Source organism: Myotis lucifugus, unplaced genomic scaffold (genome assembly GCF_000147115.1).
Source record: "Myotis lucifugus unplaced genomic scaffold, Myoluc2.0 scaffold_47, whole genome shotgun sequence".
NCBI lineage: Eukaryota > Metazoa > Chordata > Mammalia > Chiroptera > Vespertilionidae > Myotis > Myotis lucifugus.
The window spans coordinates 7,291,247-7,315,313 of NW_005871095.1; the positions used below are offsets into that span (position 1 = coordinate 7,291,247).

The following is a 24,067-nucleotide window of genomic DNA, read 5'->3' on the forward strand; positions in this document are numbered from 1 at the left end:
GCTGCCTACACGCCCAAAGTCCTAGGCCTCAGGATGCCAGTAAGAAAAATTATGGATGATTTACCAGTGTTTAGTCTAAACAATAAGATGAAAGATAATGGCTGAAACAGGGAACAAAACAGAAGGAGCGGTTGTGGGAACATGCAGAGCTCAATTTCATACACATTAGTTTTGCAATGTCTGTAAGACACCAAGTAGAAATTGAGTAAGTAGTTAGATGTCATAGAAGTCTAGAGTTAAAGAGTCGAGGACAGTATGCAAACCTGGGGGTCAGCAGCAAGGCATGCTCCTTAAAATCACAGGTCTAAGATCAACTAAAGCAGTGATGGCGAACCTATGACACGCGTGTCAGAGGTGACACGCGAACTCATTTTTTTGGTTGATTTTTCTTTGTTAAATGGCATTTAAATATATAAAATAAGTATCAAAAATATAAGTGTTTTACTACGGTTGCAAATATCAAAAAATTTCTATATGTGACACGGCACCAGAGTTAAGTTAGGGTTTTTCAAAATGCTGACATGCCGAGCTCAAAAGGTTCGCCACCACTAAACTAGAGAGTAGTGTGGGAGGAAAACAGGAGAGAGGGTAGCAATAACCTACAAGCAAGTGAGAGGGCAAGGAGGCGATCCACACACAGGTGAGAGGGCTGGGAGGTGACCCACAGGCAGGTGAGAGGGTAAAGTGTCAGAGACCCAGGAGTCATTGGTAAGAGCAGGTGACCCAGCCAATGAGACTCAAGAGGAAGAAAAAAAATGAAACACACAAGATGTGAGATGGAGAGAGGGTCACACTGTGATAGTGATTTAGGAGGAGCCCGAGGAGTGACTGCAAGTGTCTGCTGGGTGGGCAACATGGATGGGATGCTGAGGAGAGAAGCCCAGCAGGGACACAGCATATCCTAGAGAAGTGTGAGGGAGAGGAAAAGGAGTGCAAGGACAAGTCTGAGGTCTGCATAGGAAAACCAACACCCCACGGCTCCTGGTGGAATAGAAGGCTCAGGTGGATTACGAGATGGCTACTACGCCCTGTCTGTGTGCTGCTGGGAACAACACAAGAAAATAAGGAGGCAGGTGAAAATCTGCAGAAGGGAAAGTGAGGAAGTCACCCAGGAATGTGGCAGAAACGTGGCCTGGAGGAGTGTCACAGCCCAGAGTTGCCTGGTGGTGGGGCTGGTCACAGGGTGCTCATTGATCAATGCAGGAGGGACAGAGGAAATGCCAGATTTAACACGGGTGGATCTGTCCAGGAGAGAATGCACAATCTAGTGGCAAAGTTAAACATAAATGATTACACAAAATTATCTATTCCATATGAATGTTAAATGCTACAAAGGATGCTTCGAGAGTAAGGCAGGCAGTCTGCAACACTGAGAGGTACCTGCAGGATGAGGAGTGGGGTGAGGGGAGAGTTCTAGGAAAAGAACCAGGAGGGAGAGAGAAGGTGGGGAGTCAGGGCAGTAAGCCCATCCAGGGGTTGGAGCAGGAAGGGGACGCAAACAGAAACTAAGGGTCTACAAGGGCTCACTGAGGTGACTCACTGAGATTCGATGCTACAAAGACCATGCCTGATTTCATAGAGAATAGGCTGGACATGAGCAGTCAGATCTGAGACAGGGAGACTAGTTAGAAGACTAGTTAGTGATCTGGACTAGGGACGGTGACAGCAAATAAGAAAGGTGTGTTCCTGTGGAGTGTAGCCTGCTCAAGGTAAACCATTCCCTGCCTGGTAAACAGCATCTAGAAGGGAAAAACAACAGTCACTATACGTCCTGATGGAGACACTGTGGCCCAAACTCTCCTTCAGGGGACACTGGTTCCTGGGCAATGGGGCTTTCAGCCCTCACAGCCACTCCTAAGGAGCTTTGCTATCTCCTGGGCTGACAGGTGTGGGTGTGTGGAAGGGGGGTGGTGTCTGGATGGCTCTGTGGGAAATGCAGAACAGGGGTGCCAGGTAAAGGAAACTCAACAGAGACCTCAGGGTGGATGTCACAAAAGGAGTGTCACAGGGAGACAGAAGTAGATCCAAGAATTATTTAGGAACCAGAACCAGAAAGACATCAAGTATTAGGCAGAAATGGAGGTGGGGAGGTGACAGCAGGGAAGAGTCAAAGACAAGTGACAGTTCTGTCATCTAGACCTTCATCAGTTAGCCTAACAGGCTCTTCACTAACTATTCTAATGGAAGGAGTGACAAGTGGGCACACAAAGGAGTAACTTCTGCCAGGGGAATGGGGAGGTCTACGGCAGGCCCTGTGCGCAATGTGGCCTTGGAACAGTGCAGTGGAGACCCTGATGTGGAAAGGGTGCAGGAGTGCAGAAGAACAGCCTAGAGCTCCCATGTAAAAAGCCCTAGTTATCAGGATCCACGTTTGAGAGCTCAAACAGAGTCACAACATTTACAGAAGTCATTTTAGCAAACTACATTAGGAATTAAAATATATTTAAAACACAAATGTAATAAGTCATATTAAAAAATAATTGTAAAACCTTTAACCCTAAACTGGCAAAGGGCAAGAGGTGAAAGGATGAGAATTGTTTGCTTTTTGCCACTGTCTTGGAGACAATCTATTTAACTTTAGTCATTTTTACTGCCAATGACGTATGAACAGAAATGTCCAAGAACTGTCAATTTCATACTAAGAACCTACTGAGAACCAGCTGTCCACCGAACTACAAGTCCCTAAATCACATGTTCTCATGTAGGAAGGACCAATGGGAGCCCATATGTAACTCATATCAATTTTCACTTTCAAATGGAGAAAATTCACCTAAGTTAAATTAATTACTTAACATTATACAACTAGCATGATACAGTGATCAAACAGGCAATCTAAAACTGTTTACATGAGCCCTAAGCTGATTTGGCTCAGTGGATACAGCATTGATCTGCGATTTGAAGGGTCCTGGGTTCAATTCTAGTCAAGGGCACAGGCCTGGGTTGCAGGCTCAATCCCCATTAGGGGGCATACAGGAGGCAACCAATCAATGATTCTTTCTCATCATTGATGTTTCTCTCTCTCCCTTCCTCTCTAAAATCAAAATTATATTTTAAAAAAAGAAAAAGAAAAATGGAAAGGAATAACTTAAAAAAGAAAAAAATTTTAAAACTGTTCACAGGATATCATCCAAGTATTTCTCTATCAACATGGTGTATGCCAAATTAAAAGGAGAAAATGTCTGTCCAAAAACTGTACTGATTCAAAATGATCAAGATCTTAAACAGACTACAGTTTATTTCAGAATCTAGAACTGCTAAAAAATCCAGCAGAAGCTTAAGAACACAAGGGGCCCTCACTTAAAGAGACTTGTATGCACTGGGTGGCATCTGCAGAGGGGAGTAATCGAGTCCTCACTAGGGAAGGCCACACAGAACCTTGGCAGCCGCTGGAGCGGTTCCAGTTATGCACTATGATGAAGGATCCTCTCTAATTCAGCCTAGGCTTTCCCCAGGTGCCCCAACTCCTGAGGCAGCAACTCCAAGCATGAAAAATCCCTGTGTCTAATACAAGCAAAATCATAAAGGAGAAAAGTCAATTTAATATTCTACGTAAACTATTAAGTTTTTTAAATGTAATTACTCCTCAACACAAGGGTTTGAAAAACAATAAATAAAAAATAAAATAGAAAGTAATTACTATATATAATTTTCCCCTTTAACAAGACTGGTGCTTTATTTATTTTGGGGGGAGGGGGAACAACTTCACACAATGTTAACTCACTTTCTCAACTTTCTGAGCATTCATCCCACCCTTTTCTCTGCCCTGTCCTCCATCATAACCCAATACTTGTCTCTTGAATGAATCAATCTGTTAAGTATGACATATAATCAATAGTTCGGTAATTTCACATGGGAAAAACCTGTGTTAAAATAAAATACAAGGGGGGTAGGGGAGGCCAGGGGAAGGTCAAGGGGGGAAAAAAAGGAGACATATGTACTACTCTTTGTGATACTTTAAGCAATAAAACAAAATTTAAAAAATAAATAAATAAAATATAAAATATGCTCAATCAAAACTGAGCTGTTAATAAAAGCTCTTAACTAAAGAAAACTCAACACTGTAGTTACTAATTATTTAACCCACCTCTAAATAGAACAATGTTTAAAATGTTTTAGAAAGAAAAAATAAAGGAGTATTCAGAGGCAGAAACATCAAAACTAGATGATGAATCATCCACCAACAATTATGACCAAAAGTAAACTGAAACTTCATGTTTACATTAACTGCATGACATCACTGAATTCCCTCTGCCTGGTACCACTTCCACCTGTGTCAGCAGGGCAGGGAAAGGGTTCACCACATGTAAGGACGAGACAGCAAAAAACTAGATCATTTCACTCAAAAGAACAATTAAGATCTCTGCATGATTATAAATAGTATCCAATATTACAAGAGTAACTAAAGGATTTATGGTTTAAATCTATTGATTCACTCTTCTTCTCAATATGCAAACTCTTTTATTACCTACATTAAAACTTTATCCACATAAAAATGATGTTATACATGCCACTGATTTTAGAAAGTTGTCTAAAATCAAATATGTGCCCAGCCAGCATGGCTCAGTGGTTGAGCATCGACCTGTGAACCAGAGGTCAAGGTTCGATTCCTGATCAGAGCACATGCCTGGGTTGCAGGTTCAATCCGCAATGGAGGGGCGATCAAGCAGGCAGGCAGAGGGGTTAGGGGTGATCAGGTAGGCAGGCGAGTAGTTAGGGGCATCAGGCAGGCAGGCAGAGGGGTTAGGAGCAATCAGGAGGCAGGCGAGTAGTTAGGGGCGATGAGGCAGGCAGGGAGAGTAGTTAGGGGCAATCAGGGAGACAGGGAGGCGAGTGGTTAAGAGCCAGCAGTCCCGGATTGTGAGAGGGATGTCCGACTGCCTGTAAGTCGGACATCCCCTGAGGGGTCCCGGATTGCGAGAGGGTGCAGGCTGGGCTGAGGGACCACTCCCCACCCCATGCACAAATTTCATGCACCAGACCTCTAGTATATAAATAAAGGTACTTCTTAGAGCCTTGGTCTGCACAGGTTGCCAGAATGAAGCACCAAGACTGGGTGGCCAAGATCAAAGGATGGCCAATATGTGTTCTGGAAAGAACTTTCTTCCTGGCGTGCAGATGGCCACCTTCTCATTATGTCCTCACATGGCCTCTCCCAGGTGTATACAGGGAGAGATCTTTGGTGTCTCTTCTTGTAAGGGCACTAATCCTTTAGGATCAGGACCTTGCTCTATGACCCCATGTAACCTTCATTTCTTCCTCAGAGGCCCTATCTCCAAATGCAGCCATAGTGGGGTTACAACTCCAACCTCTGAATGTTGGGGAGACACAAATATTCAGTCCATAAGATATTACAAAGTTATCCTAATATTTGCAGACATCCAGAACCCCACCAACATACCCCAGGTCACGTTTTCAAGTAAATGTGCTGCTTACACTAGTGTCGGCCACAGGCTGGGGTGTCGGCAGCTGAACCGCGTATCTCCAAATGTGAGCAGTCTGGTCTCCAGAAGCTGAGGAGAGAAATGGGGAAGTCATCCAAGTGCACACCAGATGTAAGAAGTGCCTCTGTAAGGCTCAGAGCATCCTCAGAAGTGTGTAACTTAGTGATCGTTACTGAGATGAATATACTTCACTCAAGTAGCTATTTCTGAGACCGCATAATGCTATTGAGAATAGAGCAAATGCACAAAATTAAGGTAATTACTTATAAAAATGTTCCCCTTTTAATTTTAGGGTGGAAAGCTATGAGAATTCAGAGTAAATTTACAAATAGATTTTATTCTCCAACTACCGTCCTAACCTAAATAAACTGAAACTGAATTATACTCTAACTGGTGCCTATAATAGGTTCTGAGGTATTTCAGAAAAGTGAGTAACACACAAATGCACAGTCCCATCCACTCAACACTCATGGACCTCACGATCTGCCAGGCACTACATAAGTACTAACATCTCACTTTCACCAGCCAACTCTGCAAAGTGATGCTTGGATTTGGGACTGGAAAGAGAGGGCAGCTGAAGGCCCAGAAAGGCAGCAGATGTGCCAAACAGTCGTCTCCACTGACCTTCACAAGAGCACCTGCTGAATCCCATCTTGTCTTCTGGCTGCAGAGCTTACCCAAAGAATTGGCCACACACAGAGGGTGGTACCTTTCTCAGGTGTCAAATGCATTTACTGCCTGACTTGCCAATCTCTCTTCAAATGAGCACCAGCCCACTACTTTGTCTGTTTCAGTTTCCATCAGTTCCCTTCTGAGTTGTCTCTTGATTTCACCCCCTCCTTTCCAACCTCTTGTTGTTGCTGGTCTCCCTCCATCTTTCCTCTTCCCAATTACATAACAAACAGTTGATTTAATAAAGTTTAAAGTCCCTCATCTACCTTATTCCACAAATGTTTTTTCAGGTATCAACTAGCTACCGTGGTCAGGCCTGTGACTCTCACAATGACCTTCCCACTGTATTCCACTCACATGTAACAGCACCCAATTAGAACTACTTTTGTCCTTTATCCCAGGGATCAGCAAAATCATGCCCAAGGGCCAAATCCAGGCAGCCACCCCTTTTGCAAATAACATTTACTGCACTCAGCCACATCCACTACTTTCCCACTAACACAGAGCTGAGTAATTATGACACCGACCCTGTGGCCCTCAAAGATGAAAACATTTACTTCTGGTCCTTTATAGACAAAGCACTCTGACCTCTGGTCCATCCAAACACTTATACCTCAAGATTACTGTCAGTGTCCCCAAAACACCATAGGGGTTGGACATTTTATAGGAAAACTTCTCAGTATAATAATGAAGGCGTTTTTAAAATCACTATGTAAAATACGATAAACCCAAGCTACCACAGCTTAGGAGAACTACCTAGAAAAGAATAAGAATGCAGATTGCTGTGACTTGGAACTACTATTTTTCTCATTTTTGTATCTGAAGTGCTGAATTAGGAACTCGGCAGGAATAATGGGCCTTAGAGAACTGAGTTACAGTCTGCTGAGAATCATCATGGCACAAGCAGGGAAAGTGGGCAACTATGATGTCCTTCATAAAAAGACACCAAGAACATGGATCCATGTTAATCTCACAATAAAGTCAAGCTCATGTAATTCGCAATCCACTACTGATTAAAAGAAAGTACTACTTAATGTATTTTTCTTATTTCTCACATAATTCATAAACGTCTACTAACACACATCTAACTTTTGTACAAGACATGGATAATCCTGATGCTACTGATAAGAGAATGATTATAGCTGTTTTAAGATTATCAACAACTTTGTTCAATAAAGAAATTAAATCAACATACCAGTGAGAGCCAACTGCTCTGATGGGTGGAATTTTATAGAATTTACTGCAAAACAAAAATATTACATAAACAGGTTTAAAATAAAACATCATCAGTATCTATTACAGCTACAGAATGTATTACAAAGTTAAATTTAAAAAGTAAAAGAACTATGGTAGTTCAAAGTTAGATCCTCCCATTCAGTTAACCTGTGATTAAATGTGTAAGTTACAGAGAACTGAGATACAATAAAAATACCCAATATCAGCTGTCAAACTGCCAAAGTGCAACACACAGAGAAAAAAAAATATTAATAATCCATTTATTTTTATCCATAGAAAAGGCATCTAGAGTTAAAGATAATCTGCAGAGTCCAGTGGGGGACACTGTACTGCCCACCCAGCTGGCCCTAGGCCATGCCCTCCTCCCAGCTCTCAGCACCCGATAGTCCGGTCACCCACGGAAGCCAGCCTTCACACCCACACCTGAAAGGAGATGCGGGTCCCCTATATGGAATATAAGGAAGTTTTGCCAGCCTTCAACAAATTCTCTCCTTCAGTGAGATTCAGTTAGCTACACCATTAAATTTATATTTTTCTAAGGACTGAAAAATTCAGAAGATACTGTTCTACTGTTAACACCAAACAGGTAGCTGCAGGAGGAGCTGGTCAAACAAAGAACTGTGATGCTTAGGCCATCACCACACTCCTAACAGATGAACAATATAAATACTCCCAATTTCAGTAAGACTCACTGCTAGAGAGGAGGAGGAGCAGCCGGAATTTGCCTGCACTGCTGATGGAGCAGAAGCAAAGGGTGGAAGCACACGCTCTGAGACTGTTTGGGAGTACCTGCTCATGCTGACCACCACGAACTGGCCCACCTGGAGACACTCACCACACAGAATGACCACACATGCGAGCATCCTGGGCAGGATTGAACAGGAGCTCATTGCATGTCAGCCCCCTCCCGCTCTCACCTTCACCTCCTCACTCCAGCAGAAGACAGACAGACTCACTTCTCGATGGGTTGGTAGGTGGGAACACCTTTAACTCTACAAGCGAAAGGCAGATGCCACCTAGAAATTTATCTACAAGAGTTCAGAGGGTGGTGGTGGCTGGTGAGGGGCAGTGAGCCATGGGGCCACCTGACAGAACATTGAAGATGATGCATTCCATATGGAAGGACCCACAAAGGAAGTGGAACAAGAGTGGGTGAAATTTGGTCAGAACACTTGGACACACAGGGTATACACAGAAAGGGCAGGGAAGAGCTGCTGTGTTAACTACAGCATCAATGGCAGGCAAGGGTCTGGGGCAGACAGCAGCCTGCATTGGGTCCGATTATGGGAAAGTGAATCTAGAGTGACTACGCAGTTTTTGATAAATAACACACATATTTCAGTTTCAAAACTATCTACCTGTGCCTGTCTGTGCAACATTAAATAAAACACAGACAACTCCTATATGACGTTGTTTAGGGAGCTGAGCTTTCCCTTTGTGAAGCCCACACTTAGGGGAATGGCATCTGTCTGTCTATGAGAATGGCCCCACTGTCCCGACACCAACTCAGCAAGCCTCCCATCTGGAGACCTGTTTATGTAATAGCACTCACCTGACCCCACATGGCCAGTGTACTTGATGAGGCACCTCCCCGTCTCGATGCTCCACAGCAATGCTGTGTGATCTGCAAATTGAAACAAATAAGAGGAACTGAGCTACATGGTCTTTTTAATAAAAGAGTAAGACAAATATTCTAAAAATGAGAAGTTACATTACCACTACTATCTCTTGCAACTCTGAGTATAACTAGTTTGTAATTCAACTGATCAGTTTTAAAACTGTAAAACTTACAAACACTTCCAAAAAGATGGGAGAAGCTGGTGACTTGTCTGGGGTCATTTACAGGCAAGGGGAAAAACCAGGGTCCTGAGTACCTGGTTCACTGTTACAGACAGCACCCCACTGGAGACTTAAATACAGAGGTCATTTACATCTCAGGTTCATTTTTTTAGTGAAATATTAAAACTTTTCAGAACACCATGTGATATTCAAATGTAAATAGCATCTAAATACAGTTCTAAATTATTTGATATTTAATAAATATTTCTTTAGACCTTTCCATTTATGGGCATAAGAAAAAGATAAAAAGTAGACTTAATAGGAAAATCTGAAAAATAAATGCCAATTACCCAAGTGAGATTTCAGAGACATCAGAAAAGGACCTTTTTATTCTTCTTTATTAGTTGTAAATTCCATAAATAATCTGAGATGCTCGTGTGCAGTTTTAAACAAGAGAAAAAAAATTTTTCATCATTCTAACTAGTTTTACATTTTCTATTTCCACTTGAAAAGGCAGATTCTAGTGAGTAACTTGTCACAGCTGGAAAATTCATTTCCAACAAGTGGGCACCATTTTAATTTTAGCAATTTTTAACTGAAGGAGCATTAATTAGACAGCTTTCAAAAAATGCCTTTTCTTTGGTGAAAAGATAGGAGTCTCAATAAGGCTCACCCTGTGATTCCCACAGGCAAACTCAGGGCAGCGGTAGCCCCACTTCCCTAAATCCTGGGACAGCAGTCCCCTTCAGAGACCACAGAGCACTTCCCTCAGCCACACCTTACAAATGGGAAAAATGGGAAATGTACTTTCAAAAGCAGATATACAGTTAGCATAAATAACAAGAAAGCTAATCAAAAAAATACCTAATATGTTTAAAAGACATCCCACCTTCTGCTGCCTCGAATAGTGATTCCTTAACAGAGTTGGCTATATACCCTGGAGAAACATGGCATCATACCCACAGACTAAGACAGGCCCGACAGGGGCATCAGAACTAAGCACTAAGTCAAGGCTTTGTATGAATGACTGCTCGGCCACATGTCTGCTCCCAGGGTCACTCTGCTACCAACACCCAAAGGTCATTCAATCACACCAGCTGTTGTGCAATCATGCGTGACAAGCAGCGGGACTAGCTCTGGACTCACCAGCAGATGCGGTCCCCAGGACCACAGGCTGTGTTCTCGCCACACTGACATCCCAGATGCCATCCCTGTGGCCGATGTACTCCTTCACAAGCTGGCACACAGCTCTTGATGTGGTGGCCTTGAAGCTGGAGACAATCTAAAATTGTGACAGGAAAGAATATTGTAGATGATTTACTGAGCAAATGTTTTTCAAGTTAAAAAAGGATATTTTGAAAATGCATAAATCACTGAACAGAATATTAAAAACACTAAAGGAACACAACATAAATGCAAGCAGTGGAACTCATCCAGCTGGATATCTCAAAGCAGGAATGAAGTCCTTACAAAGGCCCCAAAGAGCCCCAAGTCCCCCATTTCCCATAAGCATGTCCTACTATGAAAAGCCTATTAATGTGTTGCAAGTCACTCTTCCAAAATCCAAATCATCAAAAAATTTCCAAATTCTGAAAGATATACCCCAAACCCTTAACACTAATTACTTTTATTATTGGGGACTTTCGTTGTGTTTCTTTTTGTTTTGGGTGACTGATACAAACGTTATTTTTGGGAAACACCAAAAGATGGCCCTTCTAAACAGCGTTTTTCCAGCATTGTTTGGTGACCACACCACACTAGGAGGAGGCACAGGGCAGTGATAGCAGCCAGGGTGCAAGCAGCTCACAGTCTAATGGGGACAGACCCGAGCACCACACAGGCCACAAGATGGTGCGGCATCATCTAACATGACACAAACAATTCTCCCTTTCCTTTTAGGAAAAGTGGAAAGCATGTGAGGAAGACACTAATTCAACACAAAGAACTCTTCAGAATTTCACTTGTAAAACTGTAAAATCAAGTGAAAAAGAAAAATTGGTGGCATTATACAGCTGCTTGAAACTCTGAGTTAGCAAAGCCCTAAAAAGATGTCTCAGTCCATTCTCAGTGAAAACACAACCCACTGTTGCATCAACTCGGGTGTGAGTACCAAGTTATTTCTAACACAGAGGGTAACAGAACAAATGTGTTAGGAGACCCATTCTCACCAGCACCATAAACAGGTTCTGTCTGACTTGACTTAAATATACATGGAATTACAAAAGGACCAGGTCAACCTCAAACCTTCTTCTTTTTGAAAGCTCATATCCTACTCAACCTAGTAAGATTGTCCCTCCACGTGGAAATGCTGCTGTCTAGGTGCCATTCATGTGTTAAATAATGTAACATTTAGAAAGGGGTGAGTTGAAAAACATGCAGAGCCTACCCCCACTATAAGTGGTAGCAAGTTTAATTTTCCAAATGTGCCATTTCTCACACAGACTGTATAAATATGAGAAATGAACAACTGAAGCCACATCCATCACCGGCCCCACGGGAACAGTAAAGACCTAAGGGCACTGACTCACAAAAACATTTCTGGTGGATTTCTGGAAGAGGTAATAGGCAGTCCATGAACATTAACACATCGCTCCATGTGCTGCTTCCTAATGCCATTACATGGTGACCAACTCTTAGCTCTGTTCTTAAAAGTGTTAACTGCTTAGCCACAATTGCAAGGAGGCCCCACCAAAGACTGAACTACTCAGAGAAAACATTCATGACAGAAAAGCAACATGATGAAGCAACAAATGGACACTCACACATCCTAACTATCATTTTAACTGAGATATAATCTATACTACTTTAACAAAATCCGATGTGTGAATGTTTTCGCAAGTTTCTTTCAAGTGGTTTGCGGATTAAACTGTCGTGCCTGCCTACCTCCTTCCTAGTTTGCTCAGTGAACTTTGGTTTTCTACTGTCACCAACCACGTGACCTACCTACCTGCTGAGTCAGGAGGAGAAAAGTAATAAACCCAGAACACAGTGCCTACCTGCTGCATGTACAAGCTCTACTACCCAGAATATGCATGGCACCAATCAGAATACATTCTGATATCAGATCGTTTCTCTCATTTTTAAATAATATCATATATGTTTACTGTTATTCTTTAAGATGGGTACACTCACACTGTGCACAATGCTAGAAAGATCATTACCCACATGCTTCTCATAAATTCAGATCAATTTCTAGTATCCAAAATGATTGGGCTTTAAATACATTTTTTAAAGCAAATTGTTATTGTACACACCCTTACCTTTGCCCCAATCTTATTTTTCACTACTCATAGTAAGGAATAATTTTATATAACCCTTTATTCCTCTACTTCAAAAATTATCAGAGCCCTAGCCCATTTGGCTCAGTGGATAGAACGACGGCCTGCAGGATGAAGGGTCCTAGGTTTGATTCCGGTCAAGGGCACATGCCCAGGTTGATCCCCAGTAGGGGACATGCAGGAGGCAGCCAATCAATGATTCCTTCTCATCACTGATGTTTCTATCTCTCTCTCTCTTCCTCTCTGAAATCAACAAAAAACAAAAAACAAAATTATCAGAAAGTTTTGGCATTCTAAGACCTTATATTATATACATAAGCTAAAATCACTAAATAAACAATATAATCTCTCTATATATAAAAGCCTAAACGAAGGTTAAGACTGAATGACCAGAATGACCATTCGCTATGATGCAGTGTGGGATCACACTGACCACCAGGAGGCAGATGCTCAATGCAGGAGCTGTTCCCTGGTGGTCAGTGTGATCCCACAGCCAACCTCTCCCAGTCCCTCCCTGCAGCCGGCCGATCAACCTCCCACGGCCCCCTCCCTCGCACCCTCTCCCCTGCTGGCCCAGGCCCACTGCCGATGAGCCCCAATCGAGGACGGGGCCGGCCAGCCAACCTCCCACAGCCCCACCCCTGGCCAGCCAGCCCCAATCACTGGCCAAGTTGAGGGACCCCACCTGTGCATGAATTCGTGCACTGAGCCTCTAGTACTATAATAAGAAGTTAAATGAGGAAGAACATAACCTCACTGCATTTGAAAAAAGTTTAACAATGATTTATTAAAAATTTAAAGTCTGGTTAAGTTTAAGCTAAATATATCAAAAAAATTTAACCATTTACATTCCAAAGTTATTTTAAAAAAAAAAAAAACAGCCCTAGCCAGTTTGGCTCAGTGGACAGAGTGTAGGTCTACAAACCAAAGGGTCCCGGGTTCAATTCTAGTCAAGGGCATGTACTTGGTTGCAGGCTCCTCCCCAGCCTGGGCCCTGGTCAAGGCTTGTGCAGGAGGCAACCAATCAATGTGTTTCTCTCACATCAATGTTTCTCTCTGTCTTTCCCTCTCTCTTCTACTCTCCCTGGAAATCAATGGAAAAATATCCTTGAGTGAGGATTAACAACAACAACAAAACACACACACACACACACGAAAATGTCAGCAATACTCAGATTTTTAACTAAGAATTTCCAAAGACTTCCAAGTGAGCAGAAAGACCAAGTCTGCAACATTAATTGCAGTTAATCTCACTTTGGATGTTAAGGGAAGTAACTTTAAGCTCAGGGAGCAAACTGGAAAAACAATAGCTAACAATAACTATTTATGTCTTTACTAGGGGCCCGGTGGACGAAGATTCATGCACTGGGGGAGGGTCCCTCAGCCCGACCTGTACCCTCTCCAATCCGGGAGCCCTCAGGAGAGCCCTTTCCAATCTAGGAGTTTCTGTCTTTGCAATCATATGAGTGAATTGTCTGAGACCCCCCCCAACCCAGTTTGGTTTGTTGCTCACAGAATAATAGAGGCATTTTTTTTCTTTGCTTCATTGGTGGAGATTTCTTGGAAGTTTTAGGATCTCTTCCCTTTAATTTTTCCTAGACACTCTGATTTTACTTATGTCTCGCACCTTTGCTTTCCCTCCATCCCCCACCGCAACAGTAACTTGCTCCAGGCTCACTTTGCTCTAGTGTCTAGGACAGCCGTGGGCAAACTACGGCCCGCGGGCCGGATCCGGCCCATTTGAAATGAATAAAACTAAAAAAAAAAACCGTACCCTTTTATGTAATGATGTTTACTTTGAATTTATATTAGTTCACACAAACACTCCATCCATGCTTTTGTTCCGGCCCTCCGGTCCAGTTTAAGAACCCATTGTGGCCCTCGAGTCAAAAAGTTTGCCCACCCCTGGTCTAGGAGATCCGTCTGCCACCAGAACTACGATTCCCAGCATTCCTGGTGCTCCCCACACTCTGGGCTTCCACTTCCGGTCCTGGGGCTGCCACCAGAACTACTATTCTCAGAATTCCTGGTGCTCCCCGTGCTCTTGGTTTTCCCTTCCTGCTCTGTCTCCGTCCCACGGCCTCCCACTCTGCCAAGTCCTCCAAGCCGCCAGCTCTCCCTCTCTGCTCTCCATCTGGCAGCTTGGGGAGCCAAGTTCCCCAAGCTGCTCCACTCTCTGCAGGCTCTCCTGCTCTGCTCTCCGCCCGGTGGCTTGGGGGAGCGACCGAGGGAGCCACGTCCCCCCAAGCTACCAGGTCTCCCACTCTGCTCTCTGCCCGGCACCTGTGTATGCAAATTAACCCACCATCTTTGTCGGGTTGATTTGCATACTCACTCCTGATTGGCTGGTGAGCATAGCGGAAGGACAGTCAATTTACACATTTCTCTTTTATTATACAGGATAGCAGACTCACCCCAAATTTAAATTTTCCCTCGGGTTTAGAAAAGGAGTGTACATTTGTTAAGATTAGGTAATTATTTTATATTTTGTATACTCAAAATACTCCGAAGTAGAGATGCATACAAAATTACCTCAAAATATTACTTCATAATAGTAATTCCTCATAGATATTTCCAAGCAATTAAATCCTGCCACTTTAAGAAGATTAGAACAAGATAATTTAAGAAAAAGCAAAACACCACACCAAAAAAAAAAATTGCCTTGGAGACAGACCTTCACTTCCTGATCATACTTGGAAAATTAGAGAAATTTAACTAAAACTTAACTATAGTTCAGAATGTAATTTTCATTGCTTTATACCCATATATTAGTTTTCTCCAAATTCAAAGTCTCTGTATCAAGCCAAATAATAATACAAAATATGTTTTTCCTCAAAAAAAACACAAATTTACTGATGCATAATATATTCACCTCAACAAGTATTAGTATCTAGGTGTCAATACACTGTGGCCATTTAACAAATCTATCCTTCTAAAAACTGATTTAACACCAGAAGTTTATCTTTTCCTATCAGACATATCTAATTAAAAATATGCAACTTAGAGTATACATATGCCCACCTTAAGTACCACATGGCTGGCCCACGAGCCAGAGCCTTGCATACCTTACTGGTGGAGGCCTTGTAAGTGGTCTTCAGCTTCTGAGAAAGCTGGCTGGTACTGTGACTGGCTGCAGAGACAGAGAATCGACAATCAATACAGCCATACAACTAAGGAGCCACCAACTTTCAGGGCCGGGATATTACTGCAGTCATTAATGGGATCGTCCATTTCACATGGGAAGACAGTGCAATTGGGAGGGTTTGTCTGTCCATGTGGACATGGGGGGCAACGGGCAATTCCTTCTTCACTCTGTGCCTACACCTGTATTATAGACTCAAGTACTGCTGATCACAAAAATCAATGAATCAGGTCTACATTAAATTCCAAATTCCCCCCCATATAATCTGCAGGGCACCATTCACAAATACTCCCCTTACCTTTAGTTTTCAGTTGGCCCTTACTCAGTTCTGCCCCATCGATTACTTGTCCTTCAGCAGCTAAACGCTCATTAAGAGTCTCAATTTCTCTACGCACTGGAAATAAAAAAAAATTTTTTTGAAGTTAAAATGTGTTCCTAGCTGGTTTGGTTCACTGGATAGAGCCATCAGCCTGCAGACTGAAGGGTCCTGGGTTCAATTCTGGCCAAGGGCACATGCCCATGTTGTGGGATCTATCCTCAGTGGGGGGGGGGGGGGCATGCAGGAGGCAGCTGATGATCAATGATTCACTCTCTCTCTCTCCTTTCCTCTCTGAAATCAATTTTTTAAAAATGTTGTTTAAAAAAAGTTAAAAATGTGTACTTTTTGTTGAAATATATTGACTATTTCCAAACCTTGAGCATATAAAAATGTTATATATTGGTATTGTCTAAACAAAGACCAGAATAATATCCTGTAAACAAAATCACAATTTATAGAGTTCTTAAAAAATTTAAGACATGATTCCAAAAATAGAAACTCCTATGCTCTTCCTACTCAGGTAAGACATGATGCTATCAGGGTTCTCATCAAGCAGAGCTCTTGGATATCAATATAATCTTTTCCTTTGTATTTTATGCTATATATTTAAAAACATTATCCTGATATTGTCCAAAACTAAATGTAATATTACAGTCTAGCTGAGCACTGAAATCAAGGGGAAAAAACATTAAAAAAAAAAAAAAACATAATCATTGTTGCATGGCACTATAGAGTACCAAATGAGGATTATATATAAGGAAGATTAAAAACTGAAGTTATGAAAAATAAATAGAAGTAGAGGTGTATGGGAACAGAAGAGGAGAGTAAAGAGGAAGGATATCAGCTCTGAAGAAGAGAATGAGCAGAGACACTGCAGGGAGGAAGCAGACAGGCTGTGCTATGGACAGATGCTATTATCCCGGTTTCCACACTATGCAGATGAGAAAAGAGACCAGTGGGAGAAGGGACTTATCCAAGGACACAACCTACTATAGCCTTGCAGCTGGTCCCTGTCTGGCCACAAATCCACCCAGCACTAAGGCTATGAGCCTGCCATGCTGCCTCCCAGGCCTGGACAAGATCAGTTCAGACTAGCGTGAGGCCAAGTGTCTGGGTGAAAGTGCAAATGAGATCAACTAGAAACAAGGCCAAGCGCAAAAGGCTCTGAACAAATCCAGTTTGAGCAATTTCAACTCTATCTCACAGGCAAGAGGAAGCCACTAACCCTCCAAAATTAGTCATCTGTAAATCCTACAGTTTTTCTTGAAAGACTGTACAAATTCATAACACACAAGGCCTTAAATCACAATGGAAATTCAACAATACCTGGGTCCATACAACTGTGATACTTAAAAAAATACTTAAAATCAGATGCAGTCCACAGTACCTAATTTTATTTTATAAAATGTTGGAATAATTTCTTCCTCTGTAAATTTTCAAGATGGCCTTACAAGGAAAATCCATATCAAAACATTAAATTTTCTAATAGCAAAGTTTAAATGACATAGGATTATACTCTCTTCACTATTGGCCCAACCACACCACTTAGTTCTAGAGCAGGGGTGGGCAAACTTTTTGACTCGAGGGCCACAATGGGTTCTTAAACTGGACCGGAGGGCCGGAACAAAAGCATGGATGGAGTGTTTGTGTGAACTAATATAAATTCAAAGTAAACATCATTACATAAAAGGGTACGGTCTTTTTTTTTTTTTAGTTTTATTCATTTCAAACGGGCCAGATCGTGGCCCCGTAGTTTGCCCACGGCTGTTCTAGAGTAAACATACTCTAGTAATACAAAAGCTGTTTATTAGTATTAAATTTCTAGAATCAATTTATAAGGGACGAAAGACCTGATTATGGTTAAAAATTTTATAAACACAAACCCTGGAAAATAACAAAACTGGAAAGTAATAGAGCAGTGAGAGGTAAAAGACAAATCATTTCCTAACATTTTACAAAGTATGACTTCATGTGAACTAAAGTTGACAGAGCAAAAACAGATAAAGTTTATAAAATAATTACTAGAAGAACTAAAAGCGAAAAATGCAGCAAATGTTTTCCTTTGCACAGTGGGATGGGTCAACAGGAGGAATAATTACAGATATGTTTCCTTTTTACACTAATTGATTCTTCAAGGCAGCAATTTTCAACTGGTATGTCACATCAGGCACACTGGTGTGCCACAAGAATTTTTAAAATATGCAATACCTGACTATTTAGTCAGGGGCACTGACCTCTTTTCCCTTAAATTGTCACATAAAAAAAATAACAGCCAACACAACAATAGCCATCTGGTGTGAATGAATCAAAATTGTACCTATTTATTTGATCAGATTGGCAAAAAATATATTTTTTGGGTGTGCCACAGCATTTAGTAATTAGTTTATGTGTGCTATGAGATGAAAATGATTGAAAATCACTACTTTAAGGAAATAAAGAAATTGCTTCTAAAATAAAATTTTTTAGTGTTTTTTTCAATTAGTTTACATACAATATTTTATATTAGTTTCAGATAAATAAAAATTGTTTAAAAAAACTAAAGACAAGAGAAAGAATATATGCATCCCTATGTTCATAGCAGCACAATTTACAATAGCTAAGATTTGGAAACAGCCTAAATGCCCATCAGCAGATGAGTGTATTAAAAACCTGTGGTACATACACACACACACACACACACACACACACACACACACACACAATGGAATACTACGCTGCTGTAAAAAATAAAGAACTCTTACCATTTGCAACAGCATGGATGGACCTGGAGAGCATCATGCTAAGTGAAATAAGCCAGTCCAAGAAAGCTAAATATCACATTATCTCACTCATTTGTGGAATATAATAAATAAACTGATGAACAAAAATAGATCCAGAGACACAGAAGCATCGAACAGATCATCAAACCTCAGAGGGAGGGCAGGGAATGGGGGTGGAGGGGGAGAGATCAACCAAAGGACTTGTATGCATGCATATAAGCATAACCAATGGACACAGACAGTAGGGCGGTGAGGGTCTGTGATGGGGGGGCGAGTGGGTGAGAAGAAATCAATGGGGGGAAAGAGAATCACGTAAAACTTTCAACAAGGAAGAGTTTTAAAAGAAAAAACTAAAGACAAGCCCTGGCTGACTTGATTCAGTGGTTAGAACGTCAGCCTGCTCTAACCATGAGATCTTGGGTTCGATTCTGGTCAAAGGCACATACCTGGGTTGCAGGTTCGTTCCCAACCCCAGACAGGGCATGTGCAGGAAGCAACCAAATCAATCAATGTATCACTCTCACATCAATGTTTCTCTCTTTCTCCCCCCTCTTCTTCCCCCGCTTCCTCCCTCCCCTTCCTCTCTCTCTAAAATAAATAAATAAATAAATAAAATCAAAGACTGCCCTTGGGTGAGGATTTTTTAAAAAAACACCTTGCCAAAACCGGTTTGGCTCAGTGGATAGAGCGTCGGCCTGCGGACTGAAAGGTCCCAGGTTCGATTCCGGTCAAGGGCATGTACCTGGGTTGCGGGCACATCCCCAGTGGGAGATGTGCAGGAGGCAGCTGATCGGTGTTTCTCTCTCATGGTGTTTCTAACTCTCTATCTCTCTCCCTTCCTCTCTGTAAAAAATCAATAAAATATATTTAAAACAAAAACAAAAAAAACACCTAGCCCTGACCAGTTTGTCTCAGTGGATAGAGTGTTGGCCTGCGGACTGAAGGGTCCCAGGTTCGATTCCGGTCAAGGGCATGTACCTTGGTTGCAGGCACATCCCCATTAGGGGGTGTGCAGGAAGCAGCTGATCGATGTTTCTCTCTCATATTTCTAGCTCTCTATCCCTCTCCCTTCCACTCTGTAAAAATCAATAAAATATATTTTTTTAAAAACACACCTAAAGACAAGATGGCCGACTTCGAGGATCAGGTGTCAAATGAGAAGGCACATATAGCTGCTAAATTCATCACTCATATACCCCCCAGAGGAATTAATGAAGCATTCAATAATGCCCAGCTACTCCTTAATAATGAATGACAATTTCCTTGAGGAAGGGGCAGCACAAGCATTTGCTCAGTATAATATGGATCAGTTCACACCTATAAAGATAGAAGGATATGAAGATCAAGTCTCAATTACAAAACACAGTGACCTGGATAATAGCAGATTTTTCGATCCAAGAAACAAAATTTCCTTTAAGTTTAATCAATTACAGAAAAAAGCAAGTTACTCCCAGCCAGAGGAAGTAGATGGAGGTCTGAAGTCTTGGAGAGAATCCTGTGACAGCACTTGAAGGGCCTATGTGAAAGATCACTATTTCAATGGCTTCTGTGCTGTTTATGTTAAAACTATAGATGGGCAAGAGACCATTACTGCATGTATTGAAAGCCACCAGTTTCAGCCTAAAAACTTCTGGAATGGTCATTGAATATCACAATGAATATCACAATATCACTACCTAAAGCCCAGGAGGTTGGAGTACTTAAGATTTAGGTTCATTATTATGAAGATGGCAGTGTTCAATTGATTAGTCATAAAGATGTACAGGATTCACTAACTGCTTCGAATGAAGTCCAAACTACCAAGGAGTTTATTAAAATCACAGAGCATGCAGAAAACGAGTATCAGACAGCAATTAGTGAAAACCATCAAACAATGCCAGACACCACATTCAAGGCCTTGTGCCGGCAGCTTCCAGTTACCCACACCAAAACTGACTGGAACAAGATACTCAGCTATAAGACTGGCAAAGAGCCCTAGCCGGTTTTGCTCAATGGATAGAGCATCGGCCTGCAAACTGAAGGGTCCCAGGTTCAATTCTGGTCAAGGGCACATGTCCAGGTTGTGGGCTCGATCCCCAGTAGGGGGCGTGCAGGAGGCAGCTAGTCAATGGTTCTCTCTCATCATTGATATTTCTATCTCTCTCTCCCTCTTCCTTCCTCTCTGAAATCAATAAACATATATATTTTTAAAAATATATAAATCACAAATAAAACCTAAAAATGAACCAAAGTGAAAAAGATAACTTCCAGGAAGTATCTTTCTATTGTAACCTATTGTTTAAGGAAATACTAGTGATTTCTTCTAAGTAGGATACTTGTTCCAAATTACTTTTCCGCAGTCCTGCCTGCCAAGAACTTAAATGTAACTGTGTTATAGCAACCCTTCCATGTATATTGACAGGTATATGTGAGATCTCAGAATACACAAGTGACACAGATATGACAACTGAAATGGTAGATTCGTTTACATTGTTTATACTTCTATGACCAAGCCTTAAGCGAAGGTCAGGTTTTTAAAAACCAAATATTGTCTTCCCACCTATCACCATATACATGTAAAAAAGAAGGGTGTTTGTGTCCTGGCAGGGATGGCTCAGTTGGTTGGGCATCTTCCCCTACACCAGGAGGCTGCCAGTTGGATTCCTGGTCAAGGGCACATGCCTAGGGTTGTGGGCTTGATCCCCAGTAAGGGGCTTGTAGGAGGCAGCCTATAGATGTCCACTCTCACTTCAATATTTTTCTCTCCCTTCCTCTCTTAAAAAAAAAAAAAAATCAATAAACTATCCTTTTTTTAAAAAGGGTGTCTGTGCTTCAGCTTTGTTTATGCTCAGTAATAGAGTCGAGCAAGAGTCTGTTTCCAACTGATCCATTGAACTGTGTAAGCATTTTTTAAAATATATTTTTATTGATTTCAGAGAGGAAGGAAGAGGAAGAGAGAAACAGCAATGATGAGAGAGATTGGCTGCCTCCTACACATCCCCTACTGGGGATCGAGCTCCACAGAGTATGTGCCATGACCGTGAATCAAACTGTAACCTCCTGGTTCATAGGTCGATGCTCAACCACTGAACCATGACAGCTGGACAGCATTTTTATTTCAAATGAAATATATTTGTATTGTTAAAAAAAAAAAACAACTAAAGACAAACTAATTAAAAATTATTTTGATTTACCTTTAATAAGTCAAACAGATAATACATTTTAGGAAATCCTCAAAATAAAGTATATTTTAAATTTAAAAAGAAAACCATGAATCAACGTTTTCATAATTTACAGTATACTTTATGTAAGATGCATTTATTTTTTATAAAATCGTAATTTGGATCAGTAGGTGTGATCAGCATAACACTGCCCATCCCAAAGATAACCTGTGAACATGTGACCTCATGGCAAAAGGGCCCTGCAGGTGTGACTAAGGTGAAGAACCACTGATGGGGAGATCAACTTGCATAACTCAGGCGACCCATCCTTCCCACATGCCCTTAGGAGTGGGTCACAGATGACAGAGAAGGGATGAGCCACAGAGTGTGGCAGGCTCTACACGCTGGGAACACCAGCAAGAAGGTGGGGACACTGTCCTCACTCCAAGTAAATGAAATCTGCCACAAGCCAAACAAACAGGAGGAGAAGATTCCTTCTCATGCCTCCAGAAGGAACACAGCTCTGCCCACACCTGATTTTAGTCTGCAGAGTTTTAATATAATAAATTGTGTTATTCAAAGCTACTAATCTTACTATGGCAGCAGAAAAGAAAACAAATGCAGTGGTGAATGTCCACCCACAAATTTGACTCTCAAAGATTTTTAAGTGAAAAGTTATAAAAGTATATTAAGACAGGAAATACTCACATTCTAAATTTTCAATATAAAGGTTTTCAAATTCTCTTTCTATTTGACCAAACAGTTCCAAAAGTGTACTGCGAACTGAGGAAGGCAGTTTAGAATCCTGTAGAAAAAGAAGATTTTGTTTAAAATGCATAATGAATGAGAAACTCTGATACCAAGTACCAATATATTTTTTCCAAAGTGAATTATCTTGTATCTTAAGCTTTTATATCTTTAGATGTTTTATTTCTTATACATAAAATGTTTACAGAACTTAAAGTCTCAAATTTCTATAGATAAAACTAAAATCAATATGGGATTCAAGAATAAGCACTTCTTTGAAACAACACAATTGTTTTTTTACAAGAGAGGAAATAAGCCTACCTTATTTTAAAAATTCCAAATTTGTAGACAAGGCATGCAGTTCTCACAAATAAAATTATATTATGTCCTGGCCAGTTTGGCTCAGTTGGTTGGAGCACTGTCCAGTACACCAAAAGGTCATGGGTTTGCTTCCCAGTCAGGGCACATTCCTAGGTTACAGGGAGCATATGGAAGGTAACTGACCCATGTTTCTCTCTCTCTTCCTGTCTCTATAAAATCAATGACTATATCTTTGGGTGAGGATTTTTTAAATTACATTATAAATAGCCTTTAAATTCTATCATGTGGTATTATAAATTAATTTTAATAAGTTACATATTAATAAAAATTGTGCCTTATAGAATCCTCATGTCCACTGTAACTCTATGTAATACCTAAAAGATTATCATGAGGAGAGAAAAAAGAAAAATTTCACCTGTAAAAGCAAAACTTGTATCAGTTAAATGAAAACATTACCATGTAAGTTCCCAGTTAGCTCCTGGTGCCTGCGTGCCTCAGCACGTGCTCTGCACACCTTCAGTTCTGTCTAAACCTCATGGGAAGTCAGTGGGAAGAAGCAACAGCTCAGCTAAATTTTTAGGTATGGTCAAATGAGTAAGCAGTGCCTTAGGCACCAACTGTGTTCACAAGCCTTTACCTTCCAGACACTGTTAATAACAGGGAGAATGACACAGTCTACATTCTCTTCTAATTTCCTAAGGACATGGCCTATATTGTAGAGTATCTTCTGAGTGACCCCCTCTCCCAGCACTTAAAAGAGTATTCTTAAACAAAATTCTTAATAAGTATTTCTTAAAAAATGTCTTAATACTTTAACTGCTGACACAGTAATTTTCTAAGTGGCTTTTCAAATTTATATGTAGAACAAACTTTTTGATGTTTAGTGAGTTGCAAATATATATAACATTTATTAAATTCCTTCAGATTAACTTCTTAGGAAGACAAGAATTTTGGGCAAAATGATCTCTAATGACATAAGCATTTTAGCAGTATGTTTTTAAGTAAACACAGAATGCTCAAATAAATTTTACAAGTTACCTGAAAATATATGTGAAGCCTTGTTTACAAACTGAATCTGATAGAACTGGTTCATGCAGCCTCTCTCAATACCCCTCTAAAATTCCAATTAAAGCCCTAACCGGTTTGGCTCAGTGGATAGAGCATTGGCCTGCAGACTCAAGGGTCCCAGGTTCGATTCCGGTCAAGGGCATGTACCTTGGTTGCAAGTACCTA

General features: G+C 41.2%; 1 protein-coding gene and 1 pseudogene across 3 annotated transcripts in view; one reads left to right on the top strand and one right to left on the bottom strand.

Annotated features, from left to right (window-relative positions):
• WDR37 (WD repeat domain 37) overlaps positions 1-24,067 on the bottom strand; it is a 73,592-nt gene that overhangs the window by 28,497 nt on the left and 21,028 nt on the right. For 2 of the 3 annotated variants that reach the window (XM_006088436.3, XM_006088437.3), the window contains exons 3-9: positions 22,475-22,571; positions 15,847-15,942; positions 15,472-15,536; positions 10,275-10,410; positions 8,902-8,973; positions 7,309-7,353; positions 5,434-5,510 (exon numbers count right to left, since the gene is read on the bottom strand). In XM_006088436.3, coding sequence (XP_006088498.1) covers positions 5,434-5,510; positions 7,309-7,353; positions 8,902-8,973; positions 10,275-10,410; positions 15,472-15,536; positions 15,847-15,942; positions 22,475-22,571 — 588 coding nt within the window. The remainder of the gene's footprint in view (positions 1-5,433; positions 5,511-7,308; positions 7,354-8,901; positions 8,974-10,274; positions 10,411-15,471; positions 15,537-15,846; positions 15,943-22,474; positions 22,572-24,067) is intronic. The other variant, XM_023753590.1, reaches the window with a different exon arrangement.
• On the top strand, positions 19,753-20,604 carry LOC102424597 (annotated as a pseudogene).